The following is a 20,758-nucleotide window of genomic DNA, read 5'->3' on the forward strand; positions in this document are numbered from 1 at the left end:
CAAATCATGATGTTTTCTTGAACAAATATTGAATTCTTTACAACCCAAACATGATCAATATGTTGGTCGTCAACCATCTACAACTAAAATTCAGACCTAATATGAGCCAGTAAGTGTATAGTCCTTACTTAAATGTCTTTAGAGACAACTTTGATTTAGATGTAGATTACTTTGTCTTGAATTTGAAAGTAATCCCACAGAAATGTGGATGTTTTAGGGTCTGGCACTTGAACTATTGTCCAAAAGTTTGGAACCTCTCTGACTGGATGCTTTATAAACTGGATGTCAGCATTGATGATGTGTTGGTGAATTTAATCATTTATATTCTAAGGTTTATTTTCTTTAGATAACTTCTAACATTTGCATGTAACTAATAGTCGTAATCAGTGTGATGCAATATTTAAAATGAAATGTTTGTCTTTTTATGTGCCATGGCCTTGTTATTATCTAATGAGATAAGATAAGACAAGATAAGATAAGATAAGATAAGATAAGATAACCTTTATTAGTCCCACACGTGGGAAATTTGTTTTGTCACAGCAGGAAGTGGACAGTGCAAAAGTTATGAAGCAAAAATTAGAATATAATAAGAATAAATACAGTACACAACTGTACAGAATAGAATAAAATAAAATACTATATACAGTAGAATAAAATAGAATAAAATATATAATAGGATAAAAATAGAATAGAAATGCTGTATACAACTGAGTAAAAATACAACGATGCCAGAAAAGAGTATTGCACTTAGTGTTATTGCACATGTGTGGATGTGTGTGTTTGATCAGTTATATCAATATTTGATCAATATTCAAAGCCTCAAAAAGAGATCAAACTCATGTATATTGAATATTTTATTAATAATTAGCTTTTTTTAAGTAAAAAAACCTTACATTTTAGCACACAAATGAATCTTGACACTACTGACTTCTGATAGTTTTATCTGTGAAAAAACTCTGTTATAAAATATGTTTTGTTTTTAAACATTTTTGTCAAATTTTTAATCCTGTCGTCCTAACTTTTAAAAGTTCTGTCACAGCTACCCCAGCAAGTTTCTCGACCTGCAGGCCGACCACGTTGTCGTTCCGCTGCTCTCCAGCTGGATGTCCTCCAGTGACACCATTGTATTCTGCAGCTGGTAATGCTAGGTCTTGTTCAGATCTGGATATCCGTTTCCAGCTGAAGAGCCACTTGGGTGGAGAACTGGATCATGTGCCGCTATGCCGAGGCTGCAGAGCAGAACCAGGGCTACTATTGGAAGCTGATGTTCAAACTGTTGGATTGGAGTCCATCCACAAGATCAGGAATGCATTAGAGAAGCAGTTGATTGTTGAGACATTCATTGTTTTACAGCATATCTAAAACTATTGAATTTATTTAAGAAAGCCTGAGTAAAAAGCATCTTTTTACCCTTGGCCCATGACTGCCACAAATGTGGGTGCACTAGCACAGCTGCTCTTTTTTATCATAGCACCTGTGCTAAATGCACAGTTGTGAAAAATATAAATTATAAACCCAATGAGCTCACAAGTCCTGTAATGTGGGTCACCCAGGCAATAGTGTTGTTTTTGTTTTTTTTCTTCTCGCATGCCCTCAAACTTGGAAGTCACATCTTCTGTTAGGGACAATAAATATTGTAGAGAGGCTGTATCAGTTAAGTGACATGGTCACAATGAGAGAAGCTTGCAGTCTGAATTAAAGATGTACTCTGTACAAATGCTGTGGCTGCATTAGATTAGCCACAACCTGTAATCTGTCACTTAGCTGCAGCATGCCTTGCTGTTTGAACTGATGTAAACTGCTGCTGTCTGGGCACAGAGCTGGGGAGTGTAATGGGGATTCATTGATCCACTGGTCTTTAGCTGATTGAGTTAGATAATTAAAAAGCCTCTTGTATCAGTTCCATTAAGGATTGTTTGTGTTGCTTTTTTCTTTGTGCTCTTGTTCTTGAACAGCAGAACTTCGAGCTCCAGAGAGCTGCTGGAAAACAAACTGTCTTTTCTGGCCCGTTATTTGATGTATTATTTAGCCAGTTTGATAATGAGTTGACTGATTTTGGGAGCTAGTTGAAACACAAACCTACTGGCAGTTCTAACCCGGATTACATGGAGATATTTTTATGATTTGATATCTCCATGCACCAAGTGAAAAATGAAAACTTGGCGATACGAATCAGAATAGTAACCAGCCAGTATGATATGCTGGGATCACGCGTATCCCTCCAAATAGGATCTGGAGTGAGTGTGGTGTCCTGAAGCGTGCAGGCTGAGGTCTGCTTTGTACCTCCTCCAACAGGCCAACTGTCCTCTGCTGTCACTGGAAGCCGCGCCAGGCCTCCTCAGCAATGGCTATGATGTCTGCGGCAATGCTGAAAATAGCCATGCTGAGCTCATTAGCAGATTAGGTGTTGCAATGAATCTGTGTGGTTAGAGCTCCACGGCCTGATATTGTTCCTCCAGGACGGCAGTTACAGCTGATTGACGTGTTGGCACATCGGGACAGAGGGGTGGAGCCCATAGATTGTCTCTGTGGAGGATTGCTGAGTGAAGGGCAAAAAAGAAATCTTCATTATATCACATACAGTATGTTAATAAACAGTAATCATGCATGAAAAGGGAATACCTGTAGCTATTATAAAAGCAATTTTACCAATCATCAACAGAAGAAATGACCCTCTCAGAATCCAGCTTCATGTTTGGACAGTAAACTTATATGTAACTTTATAATATATTTACTCAAGGCATGCAACATTTTACCTTCATAATATAAAGGTATTCAGAGCTCCAAGCCCTTGAGATACACAGGATTTAGTGGAAATGTGACACTTATCCATTATCCCTTAGCTTGCTGTATTTTATTCCAACATTTCCAAATGGCCATCTCAGATTACAGAAGATGGGCACATTTTCAGCGCTGAAAAACATATCAGAGCTCTGTTTTAAAAACTGCAGCCAAATCATTTTTATCCCATTACAAGTCTGTCTTAGTTTGAAGGTAAAATTTTGATTAAATAAATGATATCAGTCTGCAGGGGTCAGGTGAGAACTTTAGAGCTGTCACACTGATTCTGGACTGTGGATGCCATCAGATTCATGGGATCTGTTGCTTCGCCTTATCTTGGCATTTACCAGTAAGTAGTTTTTTTTGTATATTGTAGCCTACTTACAGTGTAAAACCAGCTTGGCGGATTTACTTAATTACAGTTGTTTCAGCTATTTTCCCCTTTTATATCAAAGATACTGTGAGAAATCCCAAGATGGCTGCAAATCAAATAAGCATGCCTCTTTAAAAAAAACAACAACAAAGATCTAGTGTGCGCTTCCAAGTGACACTTCACACCACTCTGTTTAAAAGAGAATCACTGTGGGTTGCCAGTCACTGACTGCCCCCTTGTCTTTTGAATTTTACAGCTTGGTCTGTGCTGTGTTGGTTAATCTTCAAATTTCAAAATGAATATTTAACTTGATCTCACTACATCAGCTGGATGTGGCAAGAGAATATTTGATACTTTGCAGAATGCAACAAACTGCCAAGTGTCATAGGGGTCTGTGATCATGTTCTGTTTTTAATCAAATTGGCCAAATCAGAAAATTTGAGTGTGTCTTTGCCCCTCTTGACAGATGTGAAGTTTGTATGATATGCATGATTTAAAACTAGGGAATGGGAGAAGGGGGAGGAGGAGAGGGGCGACTGCATGTGTGAGTAGGAGGGTACAAATGTAAAGATATCTAGCAATGATATTTTAGAATTGTTTCCTTAAAATAATACCAATCTCTTCTCACCTTGCAGTAAGTGACAGGTCATTCTGCTAATGACCTTCACGAAAAGGGCTAAAAAGCCTCTAATACTACAACATTCATCCAGGCCCACCTTTGCTCTACTAACCATATGTTTCTGCTTTTGAGCCTAGGAGGAGCTTGGCTGTCACTGACTGGTCTCACATGTTCAAATAATTGAGAAGACAAAAGACTTTTCCAAAAGGTTCAGAGTTTATGTCCAGATATCAGTCCGCAAATAAAAACTATTGCCAAAAATAAATATAAGATCTAAAGAACAAAGGAAGTATCAACAAAGGAAAAAAAACACCAATTCAGGGAACTGAGGATAGAAATGTCACTGATACCCCCAAAAAGAAGTCTTTGCCAAGACATGGGCCAATACCTCTGTCCTCTCCATTTACTGCCTCCTCATCCTCAGCCCCTTAAACAGTATCATCTCAGTAGCAGAGATCAAATGAAATGGGCTTTTAGGAGTCTTGGTTCACAAAAAAGAAAATAGGCCTCATAAGATTCAAACCAGGTCACTAAAGGAGAATGCAGAAGATCCAGCCTATGCCATTGTGTCACACATTTCTAATTAAATGACGGATGACTATGGATCTGAAACAGTAGAGGTTTCATGTTGGCCTTAGTAAATGAGGCCAGTCTAAGACAGTAAAGATACTCTTTAATAAACCCAGCTGCAAGAAAGTAAAATTAGGCCTTCACCAATATGAATCAGGTTAATGATAAATGTAGGAAACCATAAGCTGCTTTCTCTGGTTAAAAAAAAAAAAGTATAACAACTGAAAAACTTAAATAAATTCTGACATTTAACCATCAAATAATCTCGATGAAGAACAGAAAATTATTTGAAACTTTTTGGGTGCTTTTAAGGTGAAGAGGCTAACAGATATCTACAAGCACCAGAATAGGATTTGGTAGAAAGTGCTTGTTTTGAGACACATTTCTTGCATCAGTAAATACCAGAAAAATGCAGAATTTTACATTTTCTGGCCGTCTTCTAACAGTTTGGTTTTAAAACAAAAGACTTTAAAGGACTCTTTTGGCATCTAATATTTGAATCGTTTTGTCCAGGACTTAATGAAAATGCAACCACTGTATTACTACGCCACAGACCTTTTCACAGCAACCATTTTGACTTGTAGAAAGAAAAGGTGTAATGAATAACCTTAACAAAGCCTGAGTTCCATTAAGTGTACCATTAGCATACAAAATCAGGATCCTGGAAAGGACTGCAACCATTATTACTGGTATCAATTAGGGATTTCATCAGTTTGGTGACTTTTAATACCAAAATTCAAAACATGTGACAATATTTGCTTATTTTCAGTCCTGTCAATCTGTAACCAATTACTGTATTTATGCCTAACAACTGTTGTGTTTCTCTAACATCCCTGATTGAAGCTGAGAAAACTCTATCAGAAACTAGAGAAAAACAGAGGCGGCCTACCTTACCAACACTACCTGATATTAGCAAAGAAAATATCCTGTCAAGTCACCAGAGGTATCAAGTACTCTATCGAGTTTGAAATTCTAATATCATGACATCTCTAGTACCAGTTACACCTGTAGTTTTACTACTATTATAGGTCAAAACTCCCACTGTTGAAAAGGTCTGTTGTCACTGGAATATAGAGGGGAACCTATGGTGAAAACATAGATGAGGATAGATGAGGATCAACCGTAAGACATCGGCGAGCAAGCTCAAGTTCTCTGGATTGTATAATTTGATGCCTCTTTTTTGTTTTTCTGTTCTAGCTGTTAGACATTTGGACTTTTCAGAAACCAGGTAGGTTTAATTTAACTCTAAGAACCTCAAAAGGTTTTTTCAAACATGCTTCTCATCAGGTAATGTCTAAAACAGTTCAGGGCTACATTGAAATCATCTTCAGTTATCAGCAACTTACCATCCACCAGGAATTAGCTACAATTAGCTACAGCTTTTAGTGATGGTAAAACATCACAGTACAAGTTGGTGTTATTTTTTCTTCTTCTTCTTCTATTTTTTTTAGGATTTGTATTTTTTTTTAATCGGTTAGTTACAACTATGTTACCTTTGCTCACTTTTTTTTTTTTTTTAACTCAGGCTAACAATAAAAATCCAAAAACTAAACATAAAAAGATCCACAAAGACAAATTGCACTATTTTATTTGTGCTTTCTAGTTAGTACATAATTAGTCTTTTTTTGTCTTATTTGCTAATACAGATAAGAGATGAACATGATATTTGAATGGCCATTAAGCTATGTTAAAAATAAATAATAAATAATCCATTAATCGTTTTTTTTTGTCTAAAATATACATTTATGTCATTTTTTCAGCACCTGATAAAATGTCATTAGCTCATACTGCCAGAAGGTGGCGGTAATGCAGGAACTCAATATGATCAGTTGGTGTTTTAAATGATAAATGAAACGAGGTCCATTGCAAATTGCATTTAACATCAGGTTGGAGCGGGTGGTGATCTCCACAGATTCTTTATAGTTGAAATGATGGTCCCTAATACAGGCATGGTTGCTGTGTATAACTACACTCGAAGTACTCTTATACAAAAGCGTTTTTGTGCAATCCTTGATGATTTAAGTGATAAAAGGATTTCTTTAACTAAATTGATGGTCGTATTGTTAAAATATATGTGTCGGGCACATAAGTAACCCCCTTAACAGGTTTAGTGTTGGTTGTGTGAGGTGGCCAATGGCATGACCTTAACTCGGTACAAGGTAACATTTAATCACGTAGTGTTGGGAGGTGCTCCAAAAACCAAAAAGCTGCAAACCTTTAAATATTAATGTAAGTGAGCATGCAGAGCAAACATGATTGAGATTAATAGGAAACCAACAACCTGGCTTTGCAGTTGGCACAACATAGAAGATCTTCCTTGTTTAACCAGGACTCTGCTGTCTATTTAGACCCACAGTCCAGTAGCCACTCTTTCAGCCCCATAGTTTTGAATGAAGGTCTCTTTTTTTAACCATTTCATGTCTTTTGTTGCTCGCCCCTATTTCATTTTGTAGCCTCAGGTGAAATTTAACTAGCTTATCAAAATTCTTTCCTGCTTTGATTAACTTTGCTGACTAGGGTGTCCTTGGTATTTGATTCACTAAGAGATTTCTATTAGTCTGGATTTGACAGGTGGATTTGATCATGGATTCAGATTCAGTGTAATGGTGTCAAACTCCCTGCCCTAAAACTAACAGCTTTGCCTCTTTTGTAACCCTCCTCTGACCCATCATAGCAGGGTATCGATGCAGAGTTGCAGATTAAGGCTGACAATGTCACAACACATTTCTCTTTCAAAGGGCATTACTTGACCCCCTGTCGTCAAGGAGTGCAGAGGGGTTCCTCTGTGGCCTTTAGTAAAAAAAAATAAACATTTCCTCTATCTCTCTATATCGCTTCACTTCTAATTTTACCTGCAAATGTAGGCACAAAGTGAAACACTACTGCCTCATAATAGTGTTCATTTCTGCTATATTATTTGTGTATTTCCCTAATGCAATATATGTCATTGTACCAAAGTTTTTGGCTATTGTATGAAGGATTAATGGAATTAATGGAAAGTGTCAAAATTGCTGCATTCATAGTCTTAGATCTAAAAAATGGAAAAGCTAGCTGTATGTGCAGGGTTACAGTTTTTTACTTTATTGTATGATTCCAGTGTGTTAAGTCAAGGGTCAAGTCTGAGATGTCGTGTTTGTGTGTGTGTGTGTGTGTGTGTGTGTGTGTGTGTGTTTTAAATTTCTACATGTAGGTGCCATGAGGCTCAGGGTTTTGGTGTAAACTGATTTTATTGGGGTTTAGGTAAGGTGTCCTGCCCTGCATTGTCTTCTTTGGTCTTTTGCTCAGCGTCCTGCAGCAGTATGAATTCTTCTGCACCAGAGGGTTGAACATGTCTCTGAAGATATGATTGCTCATTCTTTTTGGTCAGGGTGGGGTTGACACAGTGTTCGTCCAGTGTAGCAAATTCTCCACCAGATTTGAGTTATCCTAAAGCGTTTTGTATTCTTTCTCCCCCTCACATACACCCTGCACTTACTGCCACAAACCATTATTGTGCCCATCATGCTCACAACTCCATACTTTTGTTCTTGGACTTTACTAGAGTAGCTTTACTTGATTCACAGTTGAAAATAATTTTATCTAATGCTGACCTTTGGTGCAGCTCATCAGTTGATGCACCAAAAAGGCTAAAATTACTGGACTCCAATCATCCATTCTTTTTTGTTTAATCAACTATACTTAAATATTTCTGCTTCACTTTTTAAATGGACTTTAAGACTTTTGTTCAGTGTACTGTATGTAAATATTTCGCATGGGTTACTGAATGTTTTCTTAGCATGTTCAATACATCTGAAAACCTTTCTCTTTGTTAATTCCTTCGCTTGATTTATGTGCATTTAAACAATACATAATAGATGTTGTAATGGATGCGCAGAGACCGCATGCAAGTCTCACTACATGAAAACTTGACAAAATATTGTCAAATTGGAGTAAAATGGAGTTAAAGTGTTTCATTATGCGTTTGGTACATTATGATAAATATGCTCTCACTCTGCTCTGTTAAAAGCCCGGTCCTGATGTGCAGAATAGCTGTATTCTACTCTGTGCTAAGCTACATTTCTTCATTTGACTTTTATTGATGTAGATTTTGTGTGGCATCTACTCTATAACTACTTAAGTTTGAATGTGCCTCGGCCTCCCTTTTATCATTTGATAAATGTTTTTCCTCTGAGTGCACGTCGTGTCTCCTTACAAGAATTCCACAGCTTTTACCAAAAGCCATCGCACCGGGAAGTAATCTAATAATGAATACAACAACAGTTTACACACTGCCTGCCTTTGTACCCGTAATACAAACAATGGATCTGCGAGCATCCAGACCTCCTCTAATGGAGTACCAGAGCAAACACATTCATTTAATCACAGGCCTTTATTTCAAAGCAAACTGGCCAAGCAGCAGAGGATGAGAGGCTAATGACCCATGAGCAATAAGCAAGTGTTAGACTGAATGTAGTCTTGCTAAAAGAAGAAAAAAAAAAGCTTTTACGGAATAGCCTATCAATATTTTAAAGCAAAGCCTCTATGGTATCCCCTCTAACTGGATTAGCAGTGTGATGTGTTCTGACAGTATGTTGTTAGTGATACTCCATTTGCTTTGTCTATCATCTGATTTTCCCTTGGTAATCCACAGAGCACCGTTATATTTCATAATTTGTTTTGCTATCAGGGCTGATTTGTAAATGTGCAAATTCTAATTAGCCATAGCTACTGTTTCTAATTTATTAAATATTAAATGATTCCTGTAGTGGAGTCTTTTCTTCACATCCCCCCAGATGAAAGTTTGCGGTATGCAAATTCAATAGCCTTTTAGATGTCAGCAGTTTTTTTTTTAAATGTCCCATTTTGCGACTGAAGCCATTTTCCCCTTGTAGTTTGTTTGTCTGTCCACCGCTCCTCTTTAACTTCATATTTATTCATCTCTGATCTCCAGTTCTCGTTGGCTTTTCAATATAAGTTACATACTCTGTCAGACTCCGGCACCACTGCTTTGTTTAACGTCATTCCTCTTAACAGTCTGCTTTGGTCACCTACATAAAAGGGGGCTTTGCATACTCTCTGAAGTTAACTTTGTTCTTTATTATTGCATGGTGTTTTGGAAGTTTGAAACCCTGATTTATTTATTTTTTTAAATAACAATTGATCCAAAGTTAGACATTTTTAGACACATTTCTTGCAGTAGTTGAACTTGTTTGAGAGTGCTCTTAAATTGTTTTGAAGATACAGAAATATGGGGCAGGGCAGTGTGATTAAAAGCATCGTGGAAGCTGTAGCGTCATGCATTTTGTTTTTGATCTCATTTAATATGTTCTTTTATGCATAATACCTGGTAGATATAGATTTAAAAGAACATAACTATTGTATTTTATTTTATTTTTGTGATAACAATAAGTTGTAAATTCTGATACCTTGACCTTTACTATGTAATGTAATATGGATATCGTCACCATCGCAATTTAAAGTTACCAAAAGAAAAATGGGGCAGCATGCTGGCAAGGTGGTTAGCACTGTTGCCTCACAACAAGAAAGTCCCGAGTTCAATTCCACCATCAGGGTCTTTCTGTGTGGAGTTTGCATGTTCTCTCCATGTTTGTGTGGGTGGTCCGGTTTCCTCCCACAGTCCAAAGACATGCAGTTAGTGGGTATAGGCTAATTGGAAACACTAAATTGCCCATAGATGTGAGTGTGATTGGTTGTCTATGTGTTAGCCATGCAACAGACTGGCAGCCTGTCCAGTACGTACCCTATCTCTTGTCCTAAGACAGCTGGGATCGGCTCCAGCGCCCCCCGCTACCCTAAAAGGGATAAGCAGAAGCAAATTGTTGGATGGAAAAGAAAAATGATACAATGCTTTTTTTTTTCTTTTTTTTTTAAAGGATTTTCAGTTGTGTAGCTAGTCAACATGATAACACCATAAAATCAGACATAGAACATTCGGGGGCCTAAGATCTACCTCTGTGCCACGTTTGTCTACTTAACTCTTGATTGTGTAGAAGGAGTTTTTGGACAAACAGGAAGAGGTTTTGTCTATTACAGTAAGATTCTTTGATCAGTCGATGGTGTTGAGAGTTGTGCACAAACCGTCAAGGAAATTGCAAACTCTTTTTGGGTAAGTGGTTTGGGTCACTGTTATCCTTGCACTCAGACCAGATGGGAGTGATTTCTTTCAGTATAACAACACTCACATACATAGGTCATGAGGGGTATCATATGTCATGGCCTTCCCTATTACATACCTCTGTGAGGTTTTGCTCCATGTTCAGGACTGTGGCGCTCTATGCAACCATCATTAAAACATCAAATGAGTGAATGTGTTTGGGAGGAATGATGTTTGTCCAATTTTTAACAATAGTCTTTGCAAGTGACATTTTATGTGTCACATAAGAGCATTAATAAGTGGGGTGGTCTGTTTGCCCTTTAGGAAAAATGTTCTGCAGTTGTGTTTAACATTGTCATGTTGCTGTGTATAGCTAATCTCTGTAAACTATATGTATATGGATATGTAGAATACATTATAGGGACATGATTTCTAATAGGGGAAGCTTTTTTCCAGTGACTACAATACTACAACCCTTCATGTTTCAGCGGGCTTTTGTTGCATGGAGGTAGACAGTGAGTGTGGGGAGCAAAGGAGTAATTGCATTTGCCAAAATGCACTCTTGCAACCATCATGTATTGTTTGATGAGCATTTTATTGGCTTTTAAGAATGGCTTGTGACCACCAGTGGCCAGCCGTTGGCTGTCGGCTAGCCTGGAAGCCCAGTAAAAATTGTTCACTGTCTCCAGATTGAGTTCAGTTCAATTGCATTTATATAGCGCCAATTCACAACAACAGTTATCTCAAGGAGCTTGATGTTAGAAGGGAAAGAGCCTACAATATTAGAGGGAGAATGCAATCCATCAGATGATGACTGTGAGCAGTACTTGGTGGAAAGAAAGAACAGTCTGGAGGGAACAGAAGAGAAAAAAGGACGTTATAGAGGCAGGAGGTACAAAACACAAACTGTGGGAGAAAGAAGACAAAGGTTAATGATATGAGGTAGTGACATTTTTAATGAATAGAGGAAAGTGGAGAAGGAATGCATAGTGAATAATGAGAAGTCCCCCAGCTGCCTGAGCCTATAGCAGGGTCACCTGATCTTAAAAATCACATAGCTTTCTATCTCATGAACACAAACAGGGAGCTGGTTCCACACAAGAGGGACCTGATAGCTCAAGGCTCTGCCTCTCATTCTACTTTTAAAAATTGTAGGAACCACAAGTACGCTTGTGTTCCAAAAGCAAAAGGCTCTATTAGGATAATTGTATACTATCTGGTCTTGTGGTGTTTTAAGTCAACCAAAAGCCAAACTAGAGCCCAGGTCTACTAATGATGGGATGGACTGAGATTACCATGTAGTGCTGGTTAAACTTATTACTATTTACTAAAGAAACAATCAAGAAAATTAGGTTGAAAGTTCACTTTCTTATTTTTATTTATCCATCCATCCATTTTATGCACTATTTTATAATATATCAGTATATAATGACAATGTAGTTGTCTCTCTGTTGTATTCACTCCTCTTGCTTCTCCGAGGCACCTCTCCTGCTGTTCCCTCTCAGTTTTATGTGATTTGAAATGTTTTTGAATGCCACTTGTATTCAACTGCTAGACATTAATTGAACACCCACTTATCCCAAGTGAACTTCACACTAATTAAGTTTTAAGAAACACATCCATCAAGCTATTGAGGCAGTTAATTTACTATTGCGGTGGGAATCTGATGCATATATTTCACATCACTCTGTGTGGAGTTCTTAGGCTGGAATGAAGGTTTCTAAAATATATAGTTACTCACTTGCATGTTGTGGATATAAAAGCAATGTTAAAGCATGTCGAAGAGATGAATTTTCAGAGAATTGTTACCACACAATTTGACACACTTGGAGTAAAATCTTTATAAGCATTCATTTAAATTTTCTCTTGTGTTGTTGGGGGGTTTTTTTCTCAGTGTTTTCCCTGCCAGATACCACAGCATGGACTTTAAATATAGACACAGCAGCTAGCAGCCAAGCCAAAATTTTACAAGTCATTACCACATTTTCTACCTTTCCTAACTATAGCCCCCCTTTATTTTAGCTCCTCGCTGTCTCTGTTCTGCCTTCTCCTTTGCATAATAAACCTCCACCCAATTTGTCATGAAATCCCTCATTTGCTGGATACTCAGAAAGGCAGATTATGCTTATTTTTCATTTGGACAGTGGGAGATGGAGCCAGGTGTTTGGCAGCAGCAGAGTGTTCAGGTGTAACTGTGCCGGTGACGGGACATGACGAACAGCCGCAGATGAAGGATGAGGCGTGGAGGATTTTTGGGAAGAGCGGCACCCCACGACCTGCTCCCTCAAGAATACCCCCACCGATGGAGAGGAGGTAAAACTTTCTTTTCAGTCACTTCTTGCTAGAATCAGCTCCTCTTTCTTAATTAGCCAGTTAACGCCATATTGGAAATCCAGCTGTTAATCTGGGAGAACAGAGAGGTGATTCTGCTTTGCTCAACAAGATTAATTTATGCCTTCTCAGACGTCAGTGGTCTGATCCATAACAAGTCCATTAAATCAGTCGCCTCTGGTTATTGTCATATTAAAAGTGACCAGCAGTGGCATTAAAGCTTTTGTATTAAGGCTTTCAGGATTGTCACTCCTATTATTAGCACTGAATCACAGAGCTCGATTACATACAATGCAGCTCTGTAGCCCAGTGAGTCAGTCCATCATAAATCAGAATTGTACATGGGTGGTTTAGTTAAAACTTGCTTTACCTGCAGCACCCCGTAGGAGTGCATTGAGCGAAATGAACACCTCAAATCATATTCGTTCTAGAAATATATATTGTAGATCAGAGTAATATAACAATAACAACAGATGCAGGATTTTTCCTGCATTCAAACAATTTGGCACCCCAAGGACATTTTAGCCTTCCACTGAAAGGAAAATCACCAGGATTGTGTAGAAACTCATGGTGCCCAATATGAGAACGTTGTAGTACGAGCTGGGAGTGTGTACAAAAATGGCTGTAATTCCTGAACAGTTAATGTGATGTTTTTGTTGCACTGTTTGAATTGAAGTTGAAAGTCTGCAATTCAAAGACATCTTGATTGCTTGATTTAAAAATTGTGTACCTGACAGTCTCTTAATAACTCATTCAGTCTAAAAAAAAGCTAGCTGATGCACTCAAACAGTATGGTCCTGATAGCCTTGCAAAAAAGCCTTGATGAGCATTTTTGCCATTGCAATCTTAGTGAAACCAATCAGACAATGAAACCGCACACTCATTGGCTAACAACTTGCTAGTCACAAGTCTCCAGTCAGTGAACATGCTCTGAGCAGCCCTCTTGTCTGGCTCTTAGAATAACCAAAATCAAAAAATGGGTTTCATGTTTTATTCAGTTTGAGCCAAAATGAATGACTGAGCCCATAAATTCTGAGCCCAGGAAAGTGTTTACATGTCATTTTCCTAAAGACTTCTGTTGCATTGGAAATCTCTCTACAACCACAGTTATTGCCCATTGCTTGCCATAAAAAACTTTGGTGTTCAGTTTCTTTTTCAGACCCAGAAACTACAACCATCTTTTATAATGCCTTGCCAAAAGTCAAAAGGTGCAACTCCGCCTACCAAGATGGATGTGAATCAGCCTCTTGTCAAAGCAGGCAAACAAATTAGGACGTTTAAAGTAATTTAATATGATTAGAATACCGTTTTTTTATGTCTTGACATTTTGTTTATGCTAGCAAAGCTAGCTGATCGGGTGCATTCCACAAACTAGGGCAGAATAAGTTAATAAAAAAAATTCCACCACCCTCTTTGTATTGAAGCTTTCAGCTTAAACTGCTTCAGGTACACTCTGGGATCACTCATTTCATTACGTATACCTTGGGGATAGTGTTTTGGACAGCCTTTTGCCTCAGTTCTTTATGACATAGATTCAACTGGTGCTGGAATCAGAAATTTTTGGTCCAAAGCGGAGCTTTGCGGCATGGTGAATTATCCTGCATGAAACAGCCATGAGACGATGTGGTCACTGTGGTAATAAAGGGATATAGTCATCAACAATAATAATAACACAGCTGCTGCAGATAAATCAGTGCTGTGAGAGGAAAAGTTCTGTATTGTAGTTTAGTGTTAAAAATGGTTTATGAATGTGTGATATATTTAAACACTTTAAACAGTAAAACTATAAAAGAGCTTCTATAATAATTAAATGTTGCCTATTTAAAGGTGTTGCCTGCCTCTCACCCTAAGACAGCTGGGATAGGCTCCAGCCCCCCCGAGACCCTGAAAAGAAGTAGTGGAAGACAATGGATGGATGGATGAATAGAGTTAAGCTGCTAAGAATCTATAATTATTACCGATACTCATTTATGAAAGAGAAAAAAAAGCTAAACAGAACTTTAGGCCCTCCCAGGGATTTTCCAGGAACACTGAAGCTATTTTCCAAAGACTTGATTCGTCAGTAGGCAGTGATTTCATACTTACTGATCTCTAATCTCGAACATAATATCATGCTCCGGAGCAGGTTACGACGTCACTGGATTTACAGACTGTTCTCTATAAATCCTGGAGACAGTTGTGTGTTCACGTTCCCCATTCTGATGTCCGGTTTGAACTTTAACTTTGATCATGTGTACATGTCTAACTGCACTGAGTTGCTGATGTGATTGGCTAATATTTGTGTTAGTGTTCATCAGGTATACCTAATAAAGTGGCAGAAATTCATCTCATTGTCCAGTGATATGAATTGTTAAAAGAAGTGCATATTTTATAAAAGCTTATAGCACTTAATTAGGCTTGAACTTTGATAGATTTTGCTGTATACAGACTCTTTTAGGATAATGATCCCAAACAGCAGTGGTTACCCCATTACAGACTTCCAGCAACACCACCCGTCATGTTCCTAATCAAATGTTTTAAAGTGGATGCTATTTAACACTATTAATCACTTAAAAGTGGATACTGTTAATAGTCACCGTGTGCTTGGCACTAATTGCATTCTCAATTGCAACATGTGTTATTAAAATTTTACAATGGCATTATCTCGATGGAGCCGGCTAATTGTTGCTCAGGTTTATGTGTCCTAATCTAATTGAAGAAATAACTATTTTTTTCTATCTCTCTGCTAGAAAAGGCAAGAAGTACCCTGTGGCATTTGAGCGCCAAAGCTTACGAATCAGGTTAGGAAGGAGAACATCAATGGCCACTTTTCCTTTAAGTGTCTTTTAGAGCCATGAGCAAAAGCTCCAAGCACTGTGTTAAGCATACTTCATTGTACAGCCTTATTAGTACAGTCAGAAGGCTCATTACCATTTGCAGAACAAAACCAAGATCAAGACGATAATGTTTGCAGTCCACCGGCCTTTTGTTTGTGTACTGATTAGTTTACATATTTTAATTAAGTAGGACATTTAGCAAAGTAAGTAAAGCAGACAATAAAAGCTGTGCTGCAGTGTGTTAATATACCAATTTGTATTTAGCTGGCTAGCTGTCCTCTCTGAGGGGAGCAGCTTTGAACATGTCTGTATTTCCTGCCATGTTTGACATTAAAATCCATGGGTTTGACTTTTCCTAGTGAGTTAATTTTGTGGCACATCTGTAGCCATGCCTGCAAGCCAGCTCGTCTTAGCACACAGACTCTATCATGTAAGCCCCCGAATTGAAATATCCTCTGCTTGAAATATTGACTTTAATATCTCATTTGAAAAATTCCTGTAACCTTTTGATGTTAAATCCATACTCAATTTTGCAGAATGTTATAGGAATATGCAGAAAGGGATAGGAAGCATTATTGTGTTTTCTCCTGGAGAGAAATTACATTTTATGGCTGTAACACCAACCTCCCCTGTGTTCTTTTTAGTCCGTGAGGGGGGAAAAAAAGACGAGGCCATTAAGGCAAAATGAAAAGAGCTATTGATTGGGCTCTTATGCCTTTTCTATTTGCCTCATTTCCTAAATGCATGATAATAAGGGCTCAGCCACTGAAACTAACAATACTCCTTAATGAATCGAACTCTAAAGAATTAGCCTAAGTTTGCATAATGATTCACAGATGTTTCCATCAATGGATGATATGCTTTTGGTTCGTTGTTTTGTGCATTCGTGTTCCGTTTACCCAATACACGCTCATCTCCTTATAGCATTATAATGCAATCAAGACATTATTTGATGATTTCTGTTTGGGAAAAATGCATCACTTGTCATCAGAGATGTCTGGGATGACTTTTGTAAAAGCTATCATATTAGAGTAATATTAGTGTTGATGGATTGGAGCTAATAATAGTCAAATAGGGAACATTAAGTTATAACAAGTGCAGAAAACCATGCTTTTAGCTAATGGAGTTGTGCTTTTAATAGAGAGATGGGCATAAAAGCATCACAAAGGGGAAGAGTGAGAAATAAAAAGACACACCATTATTAAATCCATAGTTTGCCAATAGTAATATCCAGTACATACAAATATTGGATTCCCAAACCTTTTTACCCAGCTTCCTGAGGTCCATTAGTAGAGTGAGTAGAGTGACTTTGAGTCAGGACATCAGCCTGCAAAAAGGTAAAGGATATTTAGTCTGTACAATAGTAGATTCAGTTCTATTTGCACCCCCCAACCTTTTTAAAGAAATATGTTAATTAAAAAAAAAAAAAACTTTTTTACAGCTGCACAGAAAAAACAAATCTGATCTTCTTTGCCAAACTATGCTATTGTAAACTATGTTTTTATGGCGATCGTGGCTCAAGAGTTGGGAGTTCGCCTTGTAATCGGAAGGTTGCCGGTTCGAGCCCCGGCTCGGACAGTCCCGGTCGTTGTGTCCTTGGGCAAGACACTTCACCCGTTACCTACTGGTGGTGGTCAGAGGGCCTGGTGGCGCCAGTGTCCGGCAGTCTCGCCTCTGTCAGTGTGCCCCAGGGTGGCTGTGGCTACAATGTAGCTTGGCATCACCAGTGTGTGAATGACTGGATGTGTAAAGCGCTTTGGGGTCCTTAGTAAAGCGCTATACAAATACGGGCCATTTACCATTTAAAACATGTCCATATACAGATATAGTACTTTTGCACCGTTTGATCACATTGCATAACAACATTTTTAGGCAGTGCATCAGTGAAGTCTTGATGGAAGCCTGTACTACTTCTTCAGAAATTACTTGTGCTTTGTGTGCATGTTGATTCGCACAGCATGTTTCAATCAGGGTACTTATGTGGCCATAATAAAAAGGAGAAAGGTCATGTTCCTGTATAGAAATATGTTGTGCTTGTCATGAGTCTTTCAGTTTAATACTGTGGATGTTGGGCTTATTTTGGCTTTGTTTTGTTTTTTCTTATTGACAGCAGTGCATTAAAAGTTACACTAACAAAAACCCAGTGAAACTCTGTGGGATATTTCTGTCTCATTCCTTTACTGTGGAATGTCACAAAGATTGCAAACTCAGCTCCTGTGATGCTGTAGCAAGTCTAATTTAGCTGATTCATAATAGTGGAAAGACAACCTTTAGTCAACAAGAGTTAAAGCCAAATCCATGATTTTCTCCAGGTCCATAAGTATTCATGTTAAATAATCTCAATATTTTCCTAATAATTATCAAGATCAAGAAGCCTTACTTTGGACAGATACCTGGAATTTATTTAGTATAAAACAGGCCCAGGTTTTTCCTAGTTTATGATTATTTTTGGCGACAACACAAGCATGCCAAATTGCTATAAGTTTTCCTTATCAGCAACGTTTGCTGCAACTCCGATGCTACGCAAGTTATTTTCCTCTGGGCAAATTACATGTTATGTGTCCAAGCAGCATATCTAAGCATGAAAGCAAAGCGAGGTTATCTCAACCTTCACTCCTTTAATCCAAAATACAGTAACGGGGTTTAGTAGGATGTTGTCGCGTCTCCACAGAATTGTATCGTCTAATTTGCTCTGGCTGTTGGCTTTGCATTACCTCAGGCTACATATTTGCATAATGAGCATTTGGAGTCGGAGTGTTGCATCGTTGAGTGAAGTGCACAGAGGTGAGGCCAACATCGCTTTTGTAAGGCTTTTATTGAGATAGGACAGTGGAGAGAAGGCAATAGCCTGACCGCATATAGGTCACTTCCTCAACCTGATGAACTTTACGGTGCCCTCCTTGGATATCATTTTTAAAAGAGGGGGGCACTCAAAAGAGCACAAATAGGGAACATAATCTCCTGGTTTTGTTTCACAGACTACATTTTTAAGATCTTCTGGCATGAAAGAAAACAAAAAAAACATTTTTTTTTTATTGAAGTAGTTGCTCATTCTGTTTTTTGCTAATTAAATTTCCACTTAATTAGGGACAACTAAATTAGGTTTGGCCTTTCACTATGATGATTCAATTACTCATTCCTTGCAGGTCAACATAATTTTTAGGCCACCAAGTAGACTAACAGTTTATTTCACTTTAACAATTTTTAAATGCATAAACAAACAAATGAAAAAATAAAAGGAGAAATACATTTTTGTTTGCAGTGTTTTATAGGGTTGCAATGGTACTCCAGTTATTGCTCGGAAGTTAAATGAACTTTAAGGATCTTCAGAAGCCTCGCTCGTTAGCTGCAAACCTTTACTGTTGTGCTGTGTTGATATAATCTAAGAAAGATTGTGGGAGGCAGGCAGAAACAAACAAATGAAGGAAAGAATCAGAGTTGAATCAGGGATGACAGACTGATGTAAGTGGTATGTAGATATAGCACTTGTCCACTCTACTCAAGCACCCAAAGCACTTTATACAACAGCCTTGTTTACCCATTCACACCAGTTCATACACGCGCATTAGAGAGCAGCTCGGGGTTCACTATCTTACCCAAGGATGCTTTGCCATGCAGACTGGAGCCTCAGGGATCGAATCGCCAACAGACCCCGACCTTCTTCTTACCTACCTACTGAGCTACAGCCACCCCATGATGTCTGACCACTTTCAGGTGGGAGTCCTTCTCATGAGTGAAAATCATGAATCAGACAGTAGTTTGTGTTTATTAATTAATCCTTGGCCTTTGTATTAAAACTCCATGGCCACAGTGTCATCCCTGGTGAAATACCGGGCAGGAATGCCATTCAGCTCTCAAGGCATTGTCTTTGTGGTTAAGCATGCGTTGCTTCTAAGTGAAATGTATCACTCTAACAGTTTATAAACAGGCTTGAGGAAACTGGTGCCAGCTGTAAGGTTGCTAATAGCGTGCTGATTACAGTGCTTTGCTTGCTACAGCAGCTTCGTATCAGGGCAGTTTACCCTGCAGCTCTCTTTCGCTGTCTCAGCTCAACTCTATCCTCTATCTGGGGACAGTCACCTGCAGAGGGGCAGATGGTCTCATTTCTCCCACTGGGATGGTCTCTCTCACATGCGGCAGTGTTGCGGTGCTTTCTTTTGCGAAATCTTGCTTAGAACAAATAATTTAACTTACAGTTTTGATGGATTCCCTGGACTGTGTATCACCTGTGAAAATGGACTTGGAAGCAGTTGGTGCAAGGGCTGACCTATTTTGGCAAGCATAAAAAATATGCTGTTGGTCAAGTCAGCTAATGTTGTAGGTATGTCCTACAAAATACTGCATGCCAGCAACATGACCTGCAAGTATATCCATCTCAGAGAGAGCGTATGTTCCCCAGCAGTAAAGCACTCTGCTGTGATATTGTTTTTCAGCTTCCTGTCTGCACCCCGGTATTTGTTTTATTAGGTTGGTATTTGTTGCCTGTGACCTCTTTATGCTTATATTTGATTTAGAATTGCATTGCTGTAATAATTTAACATACAGTGAAGTGCGGAGATTTATTGTTATTTTGTTTTTTACAAACACTAACTGCTGTTACAGTGTTGTGGACTGGCCTGGGACCAGCTCATTTTACCCTGACCGGGTCACTCATGCCCACAACTGTTAATTGTTGTTTGTGTGTTTCCCAGTGTTTAGTGTGTTAATGCAGTATTTCTGTTCAACACATCACTTTCATGTGAAAGTTCATATTAAACTTTTTTGGGATCTAAAAAAACACACAATCTACATTTCGTCAACGTTTCATTCCCTTAAATTTTTCTAATTTTTAAATAAATAACACATGAAAAGAATATGTTCTTGTAACGTGTATTATTATTTTCACCAAATCTCTACAGTGAATGGAGTTAATGGGAAGATAACAAAGAAGCATGCTTCTGTACTATCTGCCATAGCTTCTTTCCTCATGAATGTTTTCACATCTCTTTTGCATTCATCTTTTCAAAGAAAAAAAAAAACACGTTGATATAAATTTATCTTGATTTTTGACCTGAGCAAAATAAAATTTTAACCCTAATAAGTTCATTCACTCATTTTCTTCTGCTTATCCAATCCTGGTTTCATGGTGGGGCTGGAGTCTATCCTAGTTGCTATCCGGTCCTAAGTCTGATGTC

The 20,758-nt window shown here is 38.3% G+C and overlaps 1 protein-coding gene and 1 long non-coding RNA gene across 2 annotated transcripts in view; one reads left to right on the forward strand and one right to left on the reverse strand.

Annotated features, from left to right (window-relative positions):
• Nucleotides 1-481: 481 nt before the first annotated feature.
• Nucleotides 482-19,573, reverse strand: LOC146361706 (uncharacterized). Its single transcript, XR_014799527.1, has 3 exons — nucleotides 19,181-19,573; nucleotides 10,084-16,911; nucleotides 482-2,539 (listed from the first exon to the last, which is right to left on the reverse strand). It is a non-coding gene; the product is annotated as an uncharacterized LOC146361706 (long non-coding RNA).
• The window catches only part of LOC146361707 (uncharacterized), a 133,523-nt gene continuing 125,424 nt past the window's right edge, over nucleotides 12,660-20,758 (forward strand). The window contains exon 1 of the mRNA XM_084922600.1: nucleotides 12,660-12,750. Within this exon, the coding sequence (XP_084778726.1) occupies nucleotides 12,672-12,750 (79 nt within the window). The 5' untranslated portion in view covers nucleotides 12,660-12,671. The remainder of the gene's footprint in view (nucleotides 12,751-20,758) is intronic.

The sequence above is a fragment of the Perissodus microlepis genome, chromosome 23 (genome assembly GCF_051167445.1).
Source record: "Perissodus microlepis isolate ML-2025 ecotype Zambia chromosome 23, ASM5116744v1, whole genome shotgun sequence".
NCBI lineage: Eukaryota > Metazoa > Chordata > Actinopteri > Cichliformes > Cichlidae > Perissodus > Perissodus microlepis.